The sequence below is a fragment of the Rhinatrema bivittatum genome, chromosome 13, assembly GCF_901001135.1.
Source record: "Rhinatrema bivittatum chromosome 13, aRhiBiv1.1, whole genome shotgun sequence".
NCBI lineage: Eukaryota > Metazoa > Chordata > Amphibia > Gymnophiona > Rhinatrematidae > Rhinatrema > Rhinatrema bivittatum.
This window is the reverse complement of record NC_042627.1, coordinates 82,218,216-82,238,719: the sequence shown is the minus strand read 5'-3', so window position 1 is coordinate 82,238,719 and position 20,504 is coordinate 82,218,216. Positions and strand designations below refer to the sequence as shown.

The following is a 20,504-nucleotide window of genomic DNA, read 5'->3' as shown; positions in this document are numbered from 1 at the left end:
TTGAACCAGACTCTCTCATTCCCAGGGTTTCGGAAGAAGGAGTGCAGGAATACAGAAGAAACAATGCATCTCTTACGGTAGAGCGGTGTTTACAGGGACACTTGGAAGGCAGCAGTACAGTCTCGTCCTTCATTCTCCAGGCATTGCAGACTGGATCTGGAACAGAAGTACTGACAACTGCCTGCCTTTTCTCCCGTCTGGGACAAAGACTCATCTAAGTTATACCAGACCAGTCCAGGATGAGCTCTGGAAGTGAACGGTCTGCAGCTGGAAGGTAAGTTGTCTTGAGTGATAAATGATGTCGTTCCCTAATGCTAACAACAATAGTTGTGACGAATTTTCAAGTTCCAAGCAGAAAATGATAAATATGGTGGCTGCTGGTGTCTGGGATTGGTTCCTTTATTGCTTGGGAACACATCATTACTCTTTCCTGCTGCTTCCACCTTTAGGAGGAAGTTGATGGACTAAGCCTGGGATAAAGTGCGTTGTTACCTGCGAAGTATTGACGAGGCTCTTCACTGGGAGGTCATGGGATGAGGGACTGCAGTGCTGAGCACTTCTGCGGGTGGACAGATCAGATAACTGCTGTCAGGTTTCTATATTTCTATGACTATTTATCGCCTCCCATGAAGTCCATGTCGCTCTCTCATTTATGTTGTCACACATCTCCAAAATCTTTTGGTGCACCATTTAGTACAATTGCCAAACTTTCTGATCTCACTGCTGACGTCCTGGCCCTCAAATTCCCAAGAAGTTATTTCCAGCTGGGAAAGTTGCTTGCCCCCGACCCTTAAACTAATCGTGACAAACAAAGACATCAAATATTGCTACTATAAAAAGAAAAGGTTAGGGTAAGAGTCTCCTGAGTCACCCCTCAGATCCCCCAATCCAGTTCCCTGTCTCACTCCTGCCATCTTCTCTTCCTCTTTTCCGTTATAACCCAAAGGTCAGGTCAGGTCAGGGAAGGGTTTATAAGAGCCAGATGAGGCTCCTACCTGGCCATGCTGTCCAGTACTCGATTCCTCATGTAGCTGCTGCAAAGCGTATTCTCATCAACAATGTCTGGAGTGAGAGGTGGGCAAGCCCTCTGCCTGTCCTGGGGCCAACATTCTTCAACCCAAGAGGAAATGTCCTGCCAGGCATGCCGGCATGTCAGATGTCTCCACAGGACACGGGGATCACCCACTTTCTTTCCTGTGTGCAGAAAGGAAAGAACATCAGGGAAGACTTATTGTAACCACACACGTCCTACATTGTTATTTGCTAGTGTTTATCCATCGTTATTAATTTCCTTTAAAACTGTGTACTTTTAGGAGCTACAAATAAAAGTTGATCTGAATCAACTTAACAGATATCTATGGTTAAAGAAATCCCAAAAATGTGTCAGAAAGGCAAGGCAGAATGTGAGTAGCAGAGGGGACAGCATAGCAATGAGTACACCTTCAGGTGGCACTTCCCATCCACACCCTGTCAGGGCACTATAGAGGGCAAAGGGCAAAGGAAAAATGTGGTTCCTACCTGCTAAGCTTCTATGCTTGAATTCTACCACACCCAATACAGGGGTTTTGCTCCCCTACCAGCAGATGGAGACAAAGAACAACTGTTTTGCTGTCACCCATACAGGGAATTGGGCCACCTGCAGCACTCGAGTATTTCAATATCAAAGCAAAGAAAAAAATAACCATTAAACTTATTACTGGCCTCCTCAACATGAGCAGACATGAAATCCTAAAATGGCCTCAAACTGTCTGATCCTCCTCAGTAACAAAGAATCACATCTCAGGGATCAATACAAAACTCTCAGAACAAAGTCTCCTGAAATATACTTATATACATATACACACACACACAAAAAACCGTAAAGCAGACTGCAGTCCAGAGACTGCCTGAGACAACGCAGAATGAGCACGCAACCCTCAGGAACCGGACGACCCTTAGTAATGGAAGTGGAATCACATCTCAGGGATCAATACAAAACTCTCAGAACAAAGTCTCTTGAAATATACTTATATACATATACACACGCACACAAAAAACCGTAAAGCAGACTGCAGTCCAGAGACTGCCTGAGACAACGCAGAATGAGCACGCAACCCTCAGGAACCAGACGACCCTTAGTAATGGAAGTGGAATCACATCTCAGGGATCAATACAAAACTCTCAGAACAAAGTCTCTTGAAATATACTTATATACATATACACACGCACACAAAAAACAGTAAAGCAGGCTGCAGTCCAGAGACTGCCTGAGACAACGCAGAATGAGCACGCAACCCTCAGGAACCGGACGACCCTTAGTAATGGAAGTGGATCCAATAGCCTCCTTAAGCCATCGTGCAATAATAGTCTTAGATGCCTTCAAACCTCTATTCGGACCGCTCCATAGAACAAAGAAGTGACTCGACCTCCTGAATTCATTAGTTACCTGGAGATACCTTAAAGCTCACCTCACATCCAACAATTTGAGCTCCCTCATCCACATCGGGAAAGGCTGGAAGCTCTCCACACACTGAGTTACGTGAAACACCAGATTCACTCACTTATTCACAACCCATCCTTGATCTGGCTCTGCACTATCCTCCAAATTTATAAACCTGCTAGACATGCAAGATCTTTTACCTTGTATTCAAATGGCTTGACTGGACATTATGAGAAAAAGAGCTTTATCAGTGGCAGGCCTCTTATTATGCAACTCCTTACCAGTTTCCCTAAGTCTAATCTCAAATTCAAAAGATTAAAAAAAAAACATTAAAAACGTACCTTTTCTCAGAAGCATTTAATCTACACTATATAGATCATTCCTAATTTCATTCTCTTAATTTTAAGACACTGATAGACTCATAAAAGACTACTTTGTATTGCTTTTTGTTTACTATTATTTACCTATATTGTGTATTTTAGTTACCTAGTTATATTATGTATGTTTTTAATATGTAAACCGTTTCAAACGATACTCATTGAAAAAGCAGTATATAAACAATTTTAAATAAATAAAAATAAATAAACACGCACTCGCCTGCATCTAACACCATGCGACTCAAATAATACATTTTATTTTTCCGACTCCGGCGATGTGAGACTCCGCTAGTCACTTCAGGTGTTGTTCTGCCCAAAGAATCAACTCTTCAGCCTCCTGGGCCACTGCTTGACTCTTAGTTCTGCCTTGGCGATTTATATAAGCCACCATCATCACATTGTCCGATAGGACCCTCACCAACAGCAGAAATTTCGGTAAGGCTAAGCGGACCACTCTGGTCTCCAAACGATTGATACACAGACTCTTTCATGAATCAGCAACCCTGAGCCGACTGATGCTGACAAACTGCTCCCCAACCAGAGAGACTGGCATCGGTAGTAACCACCACCCAATCCAGAACCTCGAGATCCACATCCTGAACCAGTCTGGAACTTAGAAGCCACCAGGACAGGCTCTCCCGTGCGATACCCTTGAGTGGCAGAGGAAGCTGAAACTCTTCCGAGACTGGGATCCACCCAGCCAAAAGAGCCATCTGTAACTGTCTCATATGAGCAAATGCCCATGGTACCAAATCCAGTGTTGAAGCCATAGAGCCCAGAACTTGTAAAAAAAAATCCCAGACCTTGGGGATCGGTAAACTCAATAAGCGCCAAATCTGTCCTTGCAGTTTTACAACACACCTCTGTGAGATACATTTGCCTGCTAGAGTGTTAAACCAAGCTCCCAGATACTCCAGGGACTGAGTCGGCAACAGGTGACTCTTCGCCAAATTCACAACCTAGTTGAGTGCCAAGAATGCAGAGAACCTTCTGAACTGCCCAACGACAAAGAATTTCTGACTTTGCCCTGATAAGCCAGTCGTCCAGGTAAGGATGCACCAGAACACCTTCCTGACAGAGAGCCACTGCCCCCACCACCAACACCACCTTGGTGAAGGTGCGCGGCACTGTGGCAAACCCGAAGGAAGGGCCTGAAACTGAAAATGCTGTCCTAGAACCATGAATTGCAGAAAATGTTGCGAGTCTGGATGAATGGAAATGTGCAGATATGCTTGTTAGATCCAGAGATGCCAGAAATTCTCCCTTGCAAACCACTGCTATCACCTACCTTAGAGTCTCCATATGAAAATGCAGAACCTTGAGCATTGGATTTACCTTTTTATAAATCAAGAGTCAGTCAAAAAGTTCCTTCCTTTTTTGGAACTATGAAGCAAATGGAATATCTTCCCATGCATAACTCCTCAAGGGGAACTGGAATCACCAACCCCAGCTACAGCAGATGGTCTGGTATCTCCCAAACTGCCACCTGTTTGTCCAATGATCCACAAGAGGAAACTAGAAACAAGTCATGGATGGGATGAGCAAATTCTAAAGCATAGCTGTCTTTTACCACACTGAGCACCCATTGGTCCTGCATAATCTTGGAATACTCCTCGTAAAACCGAGCCAGGCAACCTCCTATAATGGGAACAACGGAGTGGACCAGCCTCGCCTCATTGTGAGGACTTAACTCCGGTTGCACTACCACCGGTGGCGCCCCAGAACTGTCTTCAGGCACCCCGAAAGGACTGACCCCAGGACAGACCCCGAAGAAAAACATACCTGAAAAAACCTCTTGCCCTTAGACTTATCCTTTGGCAACCTAAGGACCTTATTGTCCCCAAGAGACTGCATCAACTGCTCGAGGTCCTCACCAAATAAGAGCCAATCCTTAAAAGGCAACAAGCCTAACTGCGACTTGGAGGAGATGTCCACCTCCCAGTTATGCAACCAGAGCAACTTCCGGCGGACACCACCAACATCATAACACAAGACAACGTACGAACCAAATCATACAGAGCATGCGCCCTGTAAGCCACTGCTGCCTGAATATGCTCGGCCCTGTCCACTTCCTTACCCGACTTTGGCAGACTTTCTTGCATCTACTGCACCCAGCACAGGCAAGCACACTGCATAAAACCAGCACAAATAGAAACGCATAAACTCAGGACCACCACCTCAAAAATCCTCGAGGTATTACTTCCAATTTACGATCCTGTACGTCTTTCAACGTCACAGACCCTACCATCGGGATAGTTGTCTTTTTTTATAACCGCCGAAACAGCATCAACTTTAGGAAGAGCAAAAAGCTCCGTCTGTTCAGGCAATGGATAAAGCTTTGCCATGGCCCTTCCCACCTTTAAGCTGGAGTTTCCCTTCTCCTTCCACCAGCTTCCTCACCGACTTGTGATAAGGGAAGGCCGTCGGGGGACCCCATATCCCATCCAGGACCGGATCCACACCCTCCAAATCAGAATTCTCCTGGGGAATTTTGACTCCCAAGAACCCGAATAGCGCATGGACCGAGCACACAAAAGAGTCTCCAACCTTCGGCTCGTCCACCTCAACTAGACAGGGAAGAGCCCACCAAGATCCAAAATTCCCCAGGAGGAAGGCTCAAAAACTAAAAATTGCCCAGACTGCAGAACTGCAGGTTTTGCACCATCTACCATTGGCTGGAGGCAGAGGAACAGCAGGTGGCACAAATGGTTAAGTAGCAGTGTCAGTAAAACTTTCTCTGTCTCCATCTGCTGGCAGGGAGGCAAAACCCAGGAGAGTCTGGACTGATCTGTGTATGTACAGGAAACGCCTACTGAAATGAGCTCCCAGATATTCTTGAACAGATGCCCAAGTAAACAGTAAAGCAGCAAACTGAAGTTCCCCTCTTTTCTTTTTTTACCTTTATTATTCAGACAAAAAAAAAATAAGTAAAAGCTTAAAATAAATACTTTCCTAACCAGGGGGGTGAATTGGAGAGGAAGGGGGAAAAGAGGGAAGCAGAACTTCTGGTTTTCAGATTCCTCCCTCCTTAAACTAGGATCAAGTTAGCGAGGGCCATTGACCTCCCTTCCTCCCCACTCGTTCTTATTCTACTAGGAAAATCCTAGGAGCAATTTGTCTGCAAGACTTCCAGACTGCAGTGTCTGCCACCTCTACAGTCTGCTGGAGACTGAGAAATACACAAGTGCAGTGGGTGATGTCAGCAAAACAGTTGTTCTCTGTCTCCATCTACAGGTAGGGGAGCAGAACCCATGTATCTGGACTAGTCGAGCGGGTCAATATGGAATAATTATGTTATCTTTAGAAAAGATATACAAAGAGGGTTTTTTTTTAATTACCTTATGTCCTGGTTTTCAACCCTTTAAGGAAGGATGCAGAGGCCTAGCTAGAGCCCTCTCCCCTCTCCCTGTTTTACTAATATTAATAATACATGCCTCTGCCTGATTGTTTGGACAGGAGGATTTCTTCTTGGACTGACTGATCCCACCACTGTACCCAGTGTAGTATGACCCTGAAATCCCTGCTGGCTGGCTTGTTTTTGCCGTCACATGTCAAGAACGAATCCAGAAGGACTGTGTGTCTAGCAACATCCTGATCTGTTCTCCAAGACCTGGAACAGGAAAAAGAGTTATGATTTAACAGATTTCCATCTGGTTTAAAAATGATAAAAAGTATGCGGTGCTGATATGGAAATGTGGATCCCAGCCTGAGGACTGACAGCGAGATCCAAGTGATGAGCTGAGGACCCATAAAAAGCAGCACAATAAAAAGAAATCAGGCGACTGAAACTGCGGGCCCAGCTATGGGCTAAGGCGACATTTACTCTCTGGGCCCTGTGCCAGTGAGTCAGAGGAATTGGGGAAGCAGAGCCAGCTACCTGTGCAGAGCTCGACTTGCTTTCCTTTCACAGGATGCTCCCAAATAAAGACTTTCAATGTGGTGCACGGCAGCAATCATTTCCCGCTCTCTCTCAGGAAAGTAATTCTCTTCCTCCAGGACCGTCACCTGAAAGAAGAGATGAGATCGCGTGACATGGCTGTGAGACAGGCCCCGCCAGGACATCGTTACCTCTCCCCTCCTCTTTTGTAGCTATTAGAGGGCCAGCTGTTTGCAATGTACAGGAAAATTGGTTCTTACCTGCTAATTTTTATTCCTGAAGTACCACGGATCAGTCCAGACGAGTGGGTTCTGCATCCCTACCAGCAGATGGAGACAGAGAACAAAACTCTGAGACACTGCTACATAACTGAGAGTGCCACCTGCAGTCCCTCAGTATTGACCTGCACCCAAGCCAGCAAAGAGGAAGAAAACTCCAACTCAAATGTTCGCTTCAAAGGCGAACTGGGAACTCAAGATTGGAGCCCCCTGAACTGGACCCTCAACAACCAACACAGTAACTAAAGCACCGGTTAGCTCCATTGGTTCTGGAGGGGCTGCGAGCACATTCCACTAGGGCGCAGGTGACCTCGTGGGTTGAGTGTCAACTGCTTTCTCTGCAGGAGATCTTTCGTGCAGCGACGTGGTCTTCTCTTCACACTTTCAAACATTACCTGAGGAAGCGATGTTTGGGGAGAGTGTATTGCGCGTTGGTCTTTCGGGGCTTGGGTACTTCCCACTCGTCTGGACTGATCGGGGTATGAATAGGAAAGGAAACCTGGTTCTTACCTGCTAATTTTCAGTCCAGAGACCTGTCCCCTTCTGACGAAAAAGACTCCTCTCTTCTGGATATGGCTAAGCTAACTGAGCTGGCATTTGATTTGATCAACAGAATGGGAACTGTACAGAACTGGAATAGATTTCTTAAATCAAGGGGCCTAATTTGCAGGAGGCTTCAACTTTAAGTCTCTGTTCGCCCAAGGCTTATTGGGGTTTGTTAAGGTGGACATCTTGGCTTGGGTACAGGTCAATACAGAGGGACTACAGGTGGCGCTCTCGGATATGAGGCAGTGCCCTAAAGTTTTGTCCTCTGTCTCCATCTGCTGGTAGGGAGGCAGAACCCACTCTTCTGGTCCTATCCAGGGTACGAACAGGAATGGGGCACTTTTACACCTTCAGCAAAGGGAAAGAGCACCCGTTGATAATGAGCAGCCGCAGAGTCTGAGCGTGAGCACAAGCACCGTCTCCATGCTTTGCACCTGCTCTTTCTGCTGGTGAACGAGCGGGCACATGAAAATCAAATGTACGAGCTGAACCTAGCCGGCCCAAGGAGGACAAATTTCAGCTGAGCTATGTGACCCGGATAAACAGCTTTCAGAACTGGCCTGCACCCTGCCAAAGTGCACGGGGAGGTCCTGTCCTGGAATGGGTCAGCGTCTCCTCTAGGTTCCCCTCCCTCTTCCCCAGTCCCATTCCTCCACCTCAGTACCCTACCCCCAACAGCTTTCCTACCCTTCCTTTCTTCCTCTTATGCATCTTACAAGCTGCCAGATCCCATACCTTCCCCTCAAAATATAAAACATAGAATTTGATAATTTAAAAACATTTCAAAGTCTTAAAATCCAATAAATTGAAAATAAACTCTCTTATAAATGTTTCTTTTTGTCTATGTTGTTCTGTCTTATTTGTTTACTTACACTTTTAAACCATTTGCTGCAGCTCTCAAGGCAATGTTTATAAAATACAACAAATACCAATCCAGCAATAAACAAAGCAAAAGCATGTCATAACATACACAGCAAAAAGCGTATGCACACAAAAGAATCATCAAACCAAGGCAAATCAAATAAAAACAGGTTAAAATAATCAGAAATGTAATAATGTAATTATATCACTTAAAATGTAACTTTAAGCTAGGGAGACTTGATTAAACATCCTGACACTAAGGCCGATACAGTAAAGTGCGCGGGAGAGCCGGCGCTCCGAGGCGAGCGCTCGCTCTCCTGGGCGCGCGAGATTCAGTATTCAAATGAGGGCCCGCGCTAATAAGGAGGCGCTAGGAACACCAGCGCGTCCCTAGCGCCTCCTTATTGGCAGAAGCGGTGGCGGTGGGCGGGATTGACAGCTGACGCTCAATTTTACCGGCGTCGCTTGTCAAATCCACTGACAGCCTCGGGTTCGGAAAATGGACGCCGGCAAAATTGAGCGTTCGTCTTCCAACCTGCAGGCAGATTTTTATTTTTTTTATTTTTGGGGCCTCCGACTTAATATCGCTATGATGAACGGCTGGACCTGAGCGCACCGTTCTGTGTTGAAATTAAACTGCAAATGCCTGCTATCGTGTAATAGTAACATCTAAAAGACAAAGTCAGACTAGACTACGTCTTACAAGCAATCAGGCAGGCCCAAGACACTGCAATGTGTTGAAAGGTCCAGTGCAAGACGGTCAGACTTTCTCCGTGTCTCAGACACCTTTTTCTTATATATTCCCATCACTTCTAGCTTTTCACCTCTCCAGCCCTAAGCTTATCCTTCCAGCTGCACATACAGCTTTTCGCCTCCCCTCCTCCCCATCTCTCACCCACATTGCCCCCTTCCAGTCCATTTCCCTCTCGCACCCCCCTTTCAGCCTCTCATCTTCCCCTCTTCGCTTCCACCTTCCAAGCTCACAAGGTGCCAGGCAGGAATTCCCGCTCAACTCTTAGGGGCCATGGCTGCAGGGTTCAGGAGAGTCAGAAGGAAAACTCCAGGAGTGGTAGTGAATGAAGACTCATGGCGCTGGATGCCAGCCCTGGTTCTGACTGAGCTAAAGCTCCAAAGAGCAGAAGGAAAAGAAAGAGGCGGCACAGCTGGTCGCTGAGCAAGGAGTGACCAAACCGATTTGCTCCCAGAACAGATCACATCTGGAAAGCAGACCTGGGAAAAGATCAGAGCTCCTCCTTCAGGACCACAGCGCACTTTACAAACCTTAGAAAAGGGTGTGATACAACAAGTCACATGTATAAAATTAACTGCAACAACATGACTTATTTCTTCCTAATATCCCACCTCCACTCTTGGCCAGCTCTTTGGCTCCAGCCCCCTGCCAGGCTAATGTATGCAGGATGTCCCTATAAACACGTCATCTAATGCCCCTTAAGGTGGAAAGTCACAGTCTATTAGGCTTCACTTACCAGCAAGTCACGGATCCCTTTATCAGAGGTGTATAAGCATATTTTGTGCAGCTCTTCATTCACACAGAAGCCCTATGAGACAGCAGTATACATCGAGTTAGACACATGCATGGGACAATGAGAGACTCCCATCCTCAATCCCCTTTACTATAAAAGCACAGGCTCCACAGGGTTCCTGCACAACATTTCATAGGCAATAAAGCAGCAAGTGTTGGGTTTAGCTCTGGAAAAGGCTCCCCCTTTCTAAGTGGCAGAAGCACAGTTCTTAGACTGGGGAGTGCAGGGGGGGGTATTACAGTACTGGAGGTTAATCACTCAGCACTCACCATGTTCTTTAACAGTTTAGATGCTTCCTCAGTACTGCTCCTCAGCAGGCAATCATACACCAGGCTCAAGCCCACCTGGATCAGCTGAGCCAAACTATAGATCATATTGCGATTCAGCCGGAAAAATGTCTGAACCTCCAAAATCTTGTTATTCAAAATGGCATCCATAATAGCTTCCTAAAAAACAAACATCCAAATCCACCATATCAGTCAAAACACTTTTATCAAGGACAGCTGAGAAATGCATGGAAGTGAGCAAGCCATGAATATGTTCAGATCTCTCATGAGCAGGCAGTACGGGAAGCCACAACCATGAATGTCTGGGAACAGGAGCCAACTTTTCATAACTACTGGAGGCAGTATTCCCTCTAGGTTGCACGAATGTGCATCCACACACAACGGCACAGCTTTTCTACCCCAGCACAGGATGGCCCAGTGGGGCCGTGGTGGAGCTCATCCCACCACAGTTGAAATGACGAGGCCAGTGGGGGCTGCAGTGGAGCTCACCCCACCATGGTCAAAATGAGGCGGAGGAGGAGGAGAAGTGGAGGCCATTTGTACGTGTGTGTGTGTGTGTGTGAGAGAGCCTGTGAGTGGTGTGTGACAGCCTGTATGTGAGAGCCTGTGTCACATATAGATTCACAGGCATGTGCACACACACAATGTGCGTGTGAGGGAGAGAGAGACAGAGAAGATAAAGTTATTTGTGAGTGTGTGTGTGAATGAATGTGCTAGAGATTTTGTGTGTGTTTGCATGATAGAGAGACAGAGAAGATAAAGTTTGTGTTGCCCTATCTCCCCCAATCCATGACAATCTCAGGGTGTCTGGAAATCAAAAGATCTCAGGTATGGAGAGCAGGAGAATTTTAATCATTATCAGTTTTTTTATATAAAACATTTTAGTGGCACAATAAAAAAAACAGAGCAATAGCGCAGCACATAATTTTTCCTTTTTACATAATAAGCAACAAAGGAAAATAGCCAATATACCAGATAAAACACCGACGTAGAACAAGTTCCTGTCCCTATCCCCAGCATGTCAGCTCTATCCAATCCTTATTAGTTTTAAATATTAGGTGTAATTTGATGTTTCTGTTTTGAAATATTTTGTTTTCTTGGTAAATATTAGAACATTTTTTAATTATTGGGAGGCCAATATTCATTTGGCGATTGAGTGGATAAGTTATCCAGCTAAAGTTAGCCAGATAACTTGTTCAGTATATTCAGTGGGATAACTTCCTGTTTACAGTTATTCGGCTACACACATAGCTGGATAACTTTAACCCTAACTGGCCAGTGACTGAATATAGCAGGTTAGGCCTAAAATTAACCAGATAACTCTCTACTTATCTGCGTATCTTCAGAGCTATCCGGGTAAGTAGCATGACTTGGAGGAAAAAAAAAGCTTCCCAGCCCAATGCCAGCATCTCTACCCCCTCTCCCCCACTGTCCCAAATAATGTGCCCCAATATAAAAAATCACTGCTTTACCCCTTCTGCTCCCCCCCATGCAGTTTCCAGCTTTACCACCTACGTAATTGCATAGCAGAGGAGGGGGTTGCAGTTCAAGGTAACGGGAAACATGTTCTTACCTGATCATGGTCCTTCCTGGAATAGCACAGATCAGTCCAGACAAGCGGGTTTTATATCCCCATCAGCAGGTGGAGGCTGAGCCCCTGCTACATAACAGAAGGGGGCACCTGCAGTCTTCAGTACTGAACCCAAGCCAGCAACAATAACTGGCGAGCAGGAAGCAGGCTGGACTCTCTGAAACGGAGCAGGATAACCTTCAGCCACATACAAATAAATACGCACGATCAACATTCAGCTAAGGCTTCTGGGCTGATCTGGGGTATTCCAGGAAGGAAAATTAGCAGCTAAGAACCAGTTTTCCTTTCCTTTTCATACCTCAGATCAGTTCAGACAAGTGGGATGTATCCAAGCTCCCCTACACCGGGCAGGAACCTGAAAGACCCGCTCACAACACCCTTTCCCCAAATGAAACCTCCTCCGGGGCCTGGACATCCAGACGGTAATGAAGGGAAGACCACGTCGCTGCCAGACAGATCTCTGGCGCCCAGGAAGCTGCCTGTGCCCTGGTAGAATACGCACTCAACCCTCCGGCACCAACATACGCCAAACAAATCGCCTGCTGCAGCCATTGGAGACCTTCAAACCTTTCTTTGCCCCGCTAAACAAGTCAAAAAGAGATCCAATTACTGAAACCCATTAGTGACCTTAAGATAACGCAACACAGTCTGACGAACATGACTACTACTACTTAACATTTCTATAGCGCTACATGACATACGCAGCGCTGTACAAACATACAAAATGACAGTCCCTGCTCAATAGAGCTTACAATCTAATAAGACAAACATACAGGACAAGGTAAAAGAAAAGAAAGTTAAGACTTAAAGCAGACAATCAAGGATAAGATTTAAAAGAGGTCTCAGAAAGGTGGTCTTTAGAGTGGATTTAAACACGGCAAGAGAGGGAGCACGATGCACCAGTTCGGGAAGATTATTCCAAGCACACGGCACAGCCAGGTGGAAAGCACAGTCAGGAATTGGTGGTAGAGGAGAAGGACACAGATAGGAGTGACTTATCTGATGAGCGGAGTGCACGAGGAGGGGTGCAGAGAGAGTTAGGAGAGGAGAGGTAGTGAGGTACTGCAGAGAGAAGGCGTTTGTAGGTGAGAAAGAGGAGCTTGAACTGTATGCAGGAGCACATAGGGAGCCAATGCAGTGGCTTCAGAAGAGGGGTTATGTGAGCGTAGCGATTTTGGTGAAAAATAAGTCATGCAGTTGAATTTAGGACAGATTGCAGTGGAGAACGATGGCTTTCTGTGAGGAGCAGGATGTAATAGTGTAAGCGGGAGGAGATGAGAGAGTGGATAAGAGTTCTGCTAGTGTGTTCAGAAAGAAAAGGACATATTTTGGCAATGTCATAAAGAAAGAATCAATGTTTTGGATATGCATAGAGAAAGGGAGAGAGGAGTTGAAAAGGACTCCAAAGTTATGAGCTGATGGGACAAGGATGGACGACGACTGTGTTATCCACAGAGACAGAGAAAGGAGGAGGAGGGGAGGCGGGCTTGGGGGGAAAGACAAGGAGCTCTGTCTTTAGCCATATTGAGTTTAAGGTGGCAGCGGGTCATCCAGGCAGCAATGTCAGACAGGCAAGCCGAGATCTGGGACTGGATTTCTGGTGTAGACAGGTCTGGGAGTTATCAGCATACAAATGGTATTAAAAGCCATGAGAGGAAATCAGAGAGGGAATTAGTATATAGTGAGAAGAGAAGAGGGCCCAGGATGGAGTCCTGAGCAACACCAACTGATAGTGGAATGGCAGTAGAGGAGGAACTACCAGAGGAAATGCTAAAAGTGCAATGGGAAAGGTAAGAAGAGAAGCAAGACAGGACAAAGTCCCAAAATCCAAGTGAGGACAAAGTATCAAGGATTAGGTCGAGATCAACAGATTCAAAAGCAGCAGACAGGTCAAGGAGGATCAGGACTTTAGGCATAAACAGGTCATTTGAAACTTTGGCAAGGTTGAATGTAAAGGGCGAAAACCAGATTGGAATGGATCAAGAACGGCTTGAGATAGTCAAAACCGTGGTGGTGAACAGCACGTTCAAATAGTTTGGAGGCAAAAGAGAGAAGGGAGATGGGACGATAGTTGTCAGGACAAGTAGGATCCAGTGAGGGTTTTTTAAGATGTGGTATGATTACAGCACTTTTGAAGGCAGCAGGAACAGTAGCAGTGGAGAGTGATAGATTGGGGATGTGACAGATAGAAGGAATGACTGCAATGGAGATGATGCTGAGGAATCGGGTGGGGACAGGGTGAGAGGAACAAGCAGTGAGCTTGGAGGAAGAGAGAAAACGAGAAGTTTCCTCCACTATGACTTCAGGAAAGGAGGCAAGAGTAGCGGAGGCTAGAGGAAGGGTAGAGGAAAGAAGTGGGGGAAAGGCAGGTAAAGGTGAAATAGTTGGGAACTCAAGACTAATTTTGAGAATCTTGTCAGGGAAGTAGTCAGCCATAGCCTGGGAAGAGAGAGAAGGGGAGGAGAAGGAATTGAGAATGGCAACAAGTGTGTGGCTCCTCTGCTGCCAAATGATGAAAGGCGGAAAGCTCCACCATTTGGTTAAGATGAAGAGAGGAAACCACTTTTGGCAAAAAGGAAGGCAGCATGCGTAACGAGACTCCATCGTCTGAAATACGCAGGACATGATCCCTGCATGACAGAGCTTGCAGCTCCAAGTTTCGTCTGGCCGAACTGTTCGATACCAACGCCACTGTCTTCAGTCATATCCTTCAGCGAGGCCTGTCTCAAAGGCTCAAAGGGAGGACCACAAAGAACATTTAGCACCAAATTAAGGTTCCAAGGCAGACACATCCAACAAACCAGAGGATGCAACGCTCCGTCACAGGTAGCTCTTCTGGCTCCGACTGACCCACCCCAGCATCTGGAAAAGGAGTCATCTGATCATCAGCAGGATCATCTGACAGATTATCTCCAGAAGTCCTCTAAGGATCCCCGGTTCATCAGGATCTGAAGAAGATTCCTCATCCCCTCTTGGATGGCCTCCCAGGCCCAGCAGATGGAGGATCCCCCCAGAGTTCCCTTGCCTCCTACCCCGATTGGCTAAACAAGTCTTGTGGAGCAGAAGGACAAATTCCGTTGAGAAGGTCTCTGAACTATTGGCAACCCCACTGACCATTTCCTCAGCAGACTCCCCCACACTGCCTCAATCCCCAGGTAATCCCAGCACCATTGGTGGCAATAGAGGAGAAGAATTCCTGTCCTCCCTGGCAGCTGCTAGCTTGGGACCACATGATGACAAAATGGCCGCCAATCCTCAAGTCCGCCAAGGCCTGCATAGAAATCCCAGGCAATAAAGTGACCCGCCGGAATGGAGTCTCCCCAGAGGTACATGCTGCACAGAGTGCGACTGCAGAGAGACGTGATCATCTCCGCAGGTGCAACAGGTCTTCCTGTGGTCAGCGGCCTGCTCCATGCTGCCGCGTGAGCTCAACACGTGGCACAGCTAGAATTGGCCCTCACACGTCGACCCCTGGTAGGCAATCCCGTGTGCTCCTCAGCTCACCCACCTGCTTCAGCATTCACAGCCCAGACACCAGCACACCACACTGTTCGTCTCCTGGATCTCGGCTGAACCCTGTTTTTTTTTGTTTTTTTTAAAGAAAACAGCACCAAGGAAAAGAGAAAAGGGTACTTCCCTGTATCCACTGGCAGGCACTGGTAAGGGGGATCACAGAATGGCTGAGGGAACCAGGGCCCCTGGCTTTCAGTCCCCTGGATGCTTCGGGTCAAGCCTACCAGGAATAACCATTGGGAATCTAATCCCTCTTCTAAGCCTTTTTTCTTCTTTTTGGAACTCCAGACTGCAGGTCTGCACCTCCACCGTCTTCTGGAGACAGAGAAATAGCGAGGTACTGCAGGTGGCACTCTTGGTTATGTAGCTGGATCTCAGATTTTTCTCTGCCTACATCTGCTGGTTGGGATGGAAAACCCTCTTGTCTGGATTGATCTGGGGAATGAACAGGAAAGTAGTGATTTTTTTTAGTGGGGGGAGGGGGCTGGAGGCCCAGACTGGCAGAGCTCTTTTGTTTAACTTTAGCTTGACTTTTAGACTGGGGCACATTTTTTAGGACAGCAGGGGCAGAAGGGGGATAGACATCAAGCTGGGAGGCCCGCAACTCAAAGCTTTTTTTTTTTTCCTCTCTGTCGCACTATTTACTCAGATATCTCTGAAGACATGCGGGTAAGTAGCGAGTTATCCGGCCACATGAGAGAAAATTATCACCAATATCCTGCAACACCATGGGTCAGTCTTGAGGACTAGCAAAAGATATGGGGTGAGAATGCACAGGAAGCCTCAGTCACTAATGTGTCTTTCTCTGTCATATCATACAGAACGAGAATGCACTGGCAGTCTTAGGGAGTAAAAAGGAAAATTGGTTCTTACCTGCTAATGTTCATTCCTGTAGTACCATGGATCAGTCCAGACTCCTGGGTTTTGCCTCCCTCCCAGCAGATGGAGACAGAGAAAGTTTCACTGACACTGTACATAACCCAGCGTGCCACCTGCCGTCCCTCAGTACTGACCTGTACCCAAGCCAAAATGAGAATAACTATAACTGAGACCCTCAACCCCCCTCAACGAGCTTTCCTGTTCATACCCCAGATCAGTCCAGACTCCTGGGTTTTGCCTCCCTTCCAGCAGATGGAGACAGAGAACGTTTCACTGACACTGTACATAACCCAGTGTGCCTCCTGCACTCCCTCAGTACTGACCTGTACCCAAGCCAAGATGACAGCAACAACCAAGAACTTCTAAGCAAACTCTCTTCCCTCCAATGAGCTGGAGGATGGTGAAGTTACCCAAAAAGACAATCAAAAACTTGTTTCCCAAATTTAACATAAGCAATCAGCATTGAAAACCTCCAACAACTCCACATTATATACAAAGTGACAGAACGAGCAGCGGACCCTCCCCCTAGTAAATGGGCAGGTCTCTGGACTGATCTGTGGTCCTACAGGAATGAAAATTAGCAGGTAAGAACCAATTTACCTTTCCCTGTATGCACCCAGATCAGTCCAGACTCCTGGGATGTACCTAAGCTCCCCTTAACGTGGGTGGGACATGGAGAGCTCCACTCATGGAACACTCTCACCAAAGAACATGGAAGCCAGAGCCCCGACATCCAAGTGACAATGCCTAGCAAAAGTATACAACAACTTCCCAGTAGCTGCCCTGCAAATTTCATGTGGACACCCGTTGACTCAGCCCAGGAGGTCGACTGAGAACATATCGAGTGACCCCTAAACCCCCTGGCACTGGGCGCCCTTAAAAAATGTAAGTTGACTCGATCGCATGCTATAGCCACCAAGCAATTGTAGCCTTAGCTCCCTTCTTTGCACCACTCCTCAGTACAAAACGGTGATCCAATCTATAAAGAGGTGATCTGATGTATGGAAATCATTAGTGACCTTTAGATACCTCAATAATACCTCCCCTTTGTGCACCCCTTAGTGTAACCTGTAGTGCAAATGCCAGTTAATATCTTTGCAATTGAATCTCTCTCCTTTGTTTAATATACTTCCTGTTATCCCTTTTTGCTCAATTGTTAAAAATCCTGCATTTTGAGCTTTTGTAAACCATTATGATGGCTTTACCGAATGGCGGTATATAAAACTCATTAAATAAATAAATAAATACATACATAATGCACACCTCCCATCTAAGAACCTAAGATCTCTTCATAAGGCCTAGAGGAATCCAAATACAGAAAAGCTGGAAGTTCCACCGTCTAAGATGGAATGCCGAGACTACCTTAGACAGAAAAGAAGACACTATGCATAAAGGTAGTCCCAAATCCAACATCTGTAGGAATGGATCTCGACAGGACAGCGCCTGGAGCTCTGAAATTCTCCTGGCTGAACAAATAGCCACCATGAAAAGCACTTTAAGAGTCAAGGCCTTAACTGTTCTACCCATATCTCCTACATTCTGTAAAATGCAAATAGGCCGGAAAGGATTTCTTTTCCCCCCTCTTTGGCTTGTCCTCCAGCAACTTATGCCCTCTGGATTCTACTAGATGCTTCACCAGATGTTCTAAATTCTCCCCGAAAAACAGACTGCCCTTGAACAGGAGGGCCCCTGAGACTTTGAGGAAGCATCTGCAGACTAGTTAGCAGCCACCTGACCGAAACAGTCGACATACTAATCAAGCCATACAAAGCATCCCCACATAGGCTACCGCTGCCTCTGAGCGCTCTGCCTGCTTTGTGGAGGACAATAAAGAAGTCTCCTTCACCGTATCTGATGAACCCAACGCAAACAAGCTCTCTGCCTAAAACTGTTGCATATAGAAGCCCATACACCCAAGATAGAAACCTCAAGAATCCTCAAGGCAACTTTCAGCTTTCAGACCTACACATCTTTCAGCACGGTGGACCCTACTACCAGAATTGTGGTTTTCTTGGTCACCACTGAGACCAAAGCATCAATCCTCGGAATCAATTAAAACCTCAAGGGCCTCCTCTGGCAACAGGTATAACCTCGCCATTGCCCTTCCAACTTTCAGACTGGTCTCCAGGGTGTCTCACTCCCTGATGACCAACTTCTTTACCGACTTGTTGAAGGAAAAGGCGTTTACCCGGACCTCTTAAGCCATCCATGACTGGATCCAATCCATCCTGGTCTGACTCTTCATGAGGAAGTTCTAAGCCTAACTTTAAGCACATGGGGCATCAAGGACCATAAATCCTCCCAGCAAACTAGATTAAATCTTCCCACCTTAGGGTCAACCCCTTTGGCCACTGGCACCTCCTCCGGATCTGGATCCAACAAGTTCTGCATGGACTCTGCCCCTGGAGACCCATCTGGTGGACTAGTCTCGTCTTCAGAATCCTCAGACTCCTCGATGGAGCTGCTGTGCTGCCCAGCCAAGCCAAGCCAAGCACCCTCCGGATGCTAGCCGATGCCTTCTTGCTGGTCACCTTGGGCCATTTAGAAGACTATGAGCCACTTTGCAGCTGACCCTGGGTATGAGAGCGCTTCTCCCCTGTTGCCTTACTTCTCCACAGAGCCCAACTGGCTAGAAACACAAAATCTAAGGAAAAGATCTGAGAATTCTCAGAATCCTCCTGCATCAAGGCCTCCTCGTCCTCAGACTTCCTGCCTCTCCGCGGGTCTCTACATGGCCAGGGAGGAGAAGATTCCCTTGCCTCTCCTGGAGCCTCCTGTGTTGCTGGGAATGCAGCCAAGAAAGCTGCAGCTCCCACACTCACGGGAAAAGGATCTGCAATGGCTCCCGACGAGCACAAAGGTCTTTTAAGCACCAAATTGGAGTGTGCACTATTACACGCAGAAACCATACGCACCAAAATGGAGCATGCACCATCCAAGCTGCCCTCTCATCCGAAGATGCAGCATGCACACAAATTTGCATGGATGAGTTTGCATATCCCCACATGAGCAGCAGGCTCTGTGTTGATCCTTCTCTGGCGCCATGTGCATCCCACATACACTGTGTCTCCTCTCTGCTCGCCATAACCAACTTGTCAACACCAGGACTCCCAGTTACCGCTGGCTCTCACCTGTGTCTGGTGTGATGACCGATCACTCACAGGACCTGCCCGAGTCCAGAATCCCTCTCCAAGCTGCCTGTCAGACTTTTTTTTTTTTTTTAACTTTACAGATAATAATAAATAAGAGTACTTTCCTGAATGATGTAGAGTGGCTGCTGGTTGCCGAGGGTTCTCCGGGATCAAGGAAACAGGACCACCAGCTAACTGAAACCCCCTCAGAGTCCAGGGACAAGACACACCAAGGGTCACTAATCCCTTGCTTGTCCACCTCAACCAGGGAGGAGAGTCTCCACCAAACCCGATAGGAGGAAGCTCCTGTTGATTTCTTTATTATTCCTTTTTTTATCTTCTCTCACTCCAGACTGCAGGTTCTACATCTCTACCATCGGCTGGAGACAGAGAAATACTGAGCGACTACAGGTGGCACCTGGGTTATGTGGCAGTGTCAGAAAAGCTTTTCTAATCTGTTTTCATCTGCTGGCAGAGAAGCAAAACCCAGAAATCTGGACTGATCTGGGGTATGAACAGGAACATGCATGTTCCTCTGTGATATCAAATGGGGGAGAATGCAGAGAGCCTCAGACAGTAACATACATGCTCCTCTGTGATATTATATAGGATGAGAATGCAGAGGGAGCCTCAGACATTAATATGTGTCTTTTCCTGTCATATCATCTAGAATGAGAATGCACTGGGAGCCTCAGACAGTAACATGCATGTTCCTCTGTGATATCAAATGGGGGAGAATGCAGAGAGCCTCAGACAGTAACATACATGTTCCTCTGTGATATCACATGGGATGAGAATGCAGAGGGAGCCTCAGACATTAATATGTTTTTTCCTGTCATATTATCTAGAATGAGAATGCACTGGGAGCATCGGGCAGTAACATACATGTTCCTCTGTGATATCACATGGGATGAGAATGCAGAGGGAGCCTCAGACAGTAACATACATGTTCCTCTGTGATATCACATGGGGGAGAATGAGGAGAGAGCCTCAGACAGTAACATACATGTTCCTCTGTGATATCACATGGGGGAGAATGCAGAGGGAGCCTCAGACATTAATATGTGTCTTTTCCTGTCATATCATCTAGAATGAGAATGCAGAGAGCCTCAGACAGTAACATGCGTGTTCCTCTGTGATATCACATGGAGAAGAATGCAGAGGGAGCCTCAGACATTAATGTGTCTCTCTTCCTGTCATA

The 20,504-nt window shown here is 46.7% G+C and overlaps 1 protein-coding gene across 3 annotated transcripts in view; it reads right to left on the bottom strand.

The window, feature by feature from the left end:
• LOC115074849 (spatacsin-like) overlaps positions 1-20,504 on the bottom strand; it is a 161,758-nt gene that overhangs the window by 96,904 nt on the left and 44,350 nt on the right. For all 3 annotated transcript variants that reach the window (XM_029574773.1, XM_029574771.1, XM_029574772.1), the window contains exons 11-15: positions 10,172-10,348; positions 9,846-9,917; positions 6,674-6,801; positions 6,231-6,406; positions 996-1,194 (exon numbers count right to left, since the gene is read on the bottom strand). In XM_029574773.1, the coding sequence (XP_029430633.1) occupies positions 996-1,194; positions 6,231-6,406; positions 6,674-6,801; positions 9,846-9,917; positions 10,172-10,348 (752 nt within the window). The remainder of the gene's footprint in view (positions 1-995; positions 1,195-6,230; positions 6,407-6,673; positions 6,802-9,845; positions 9,918-10,171; positions 10,349-20,504) is intronic.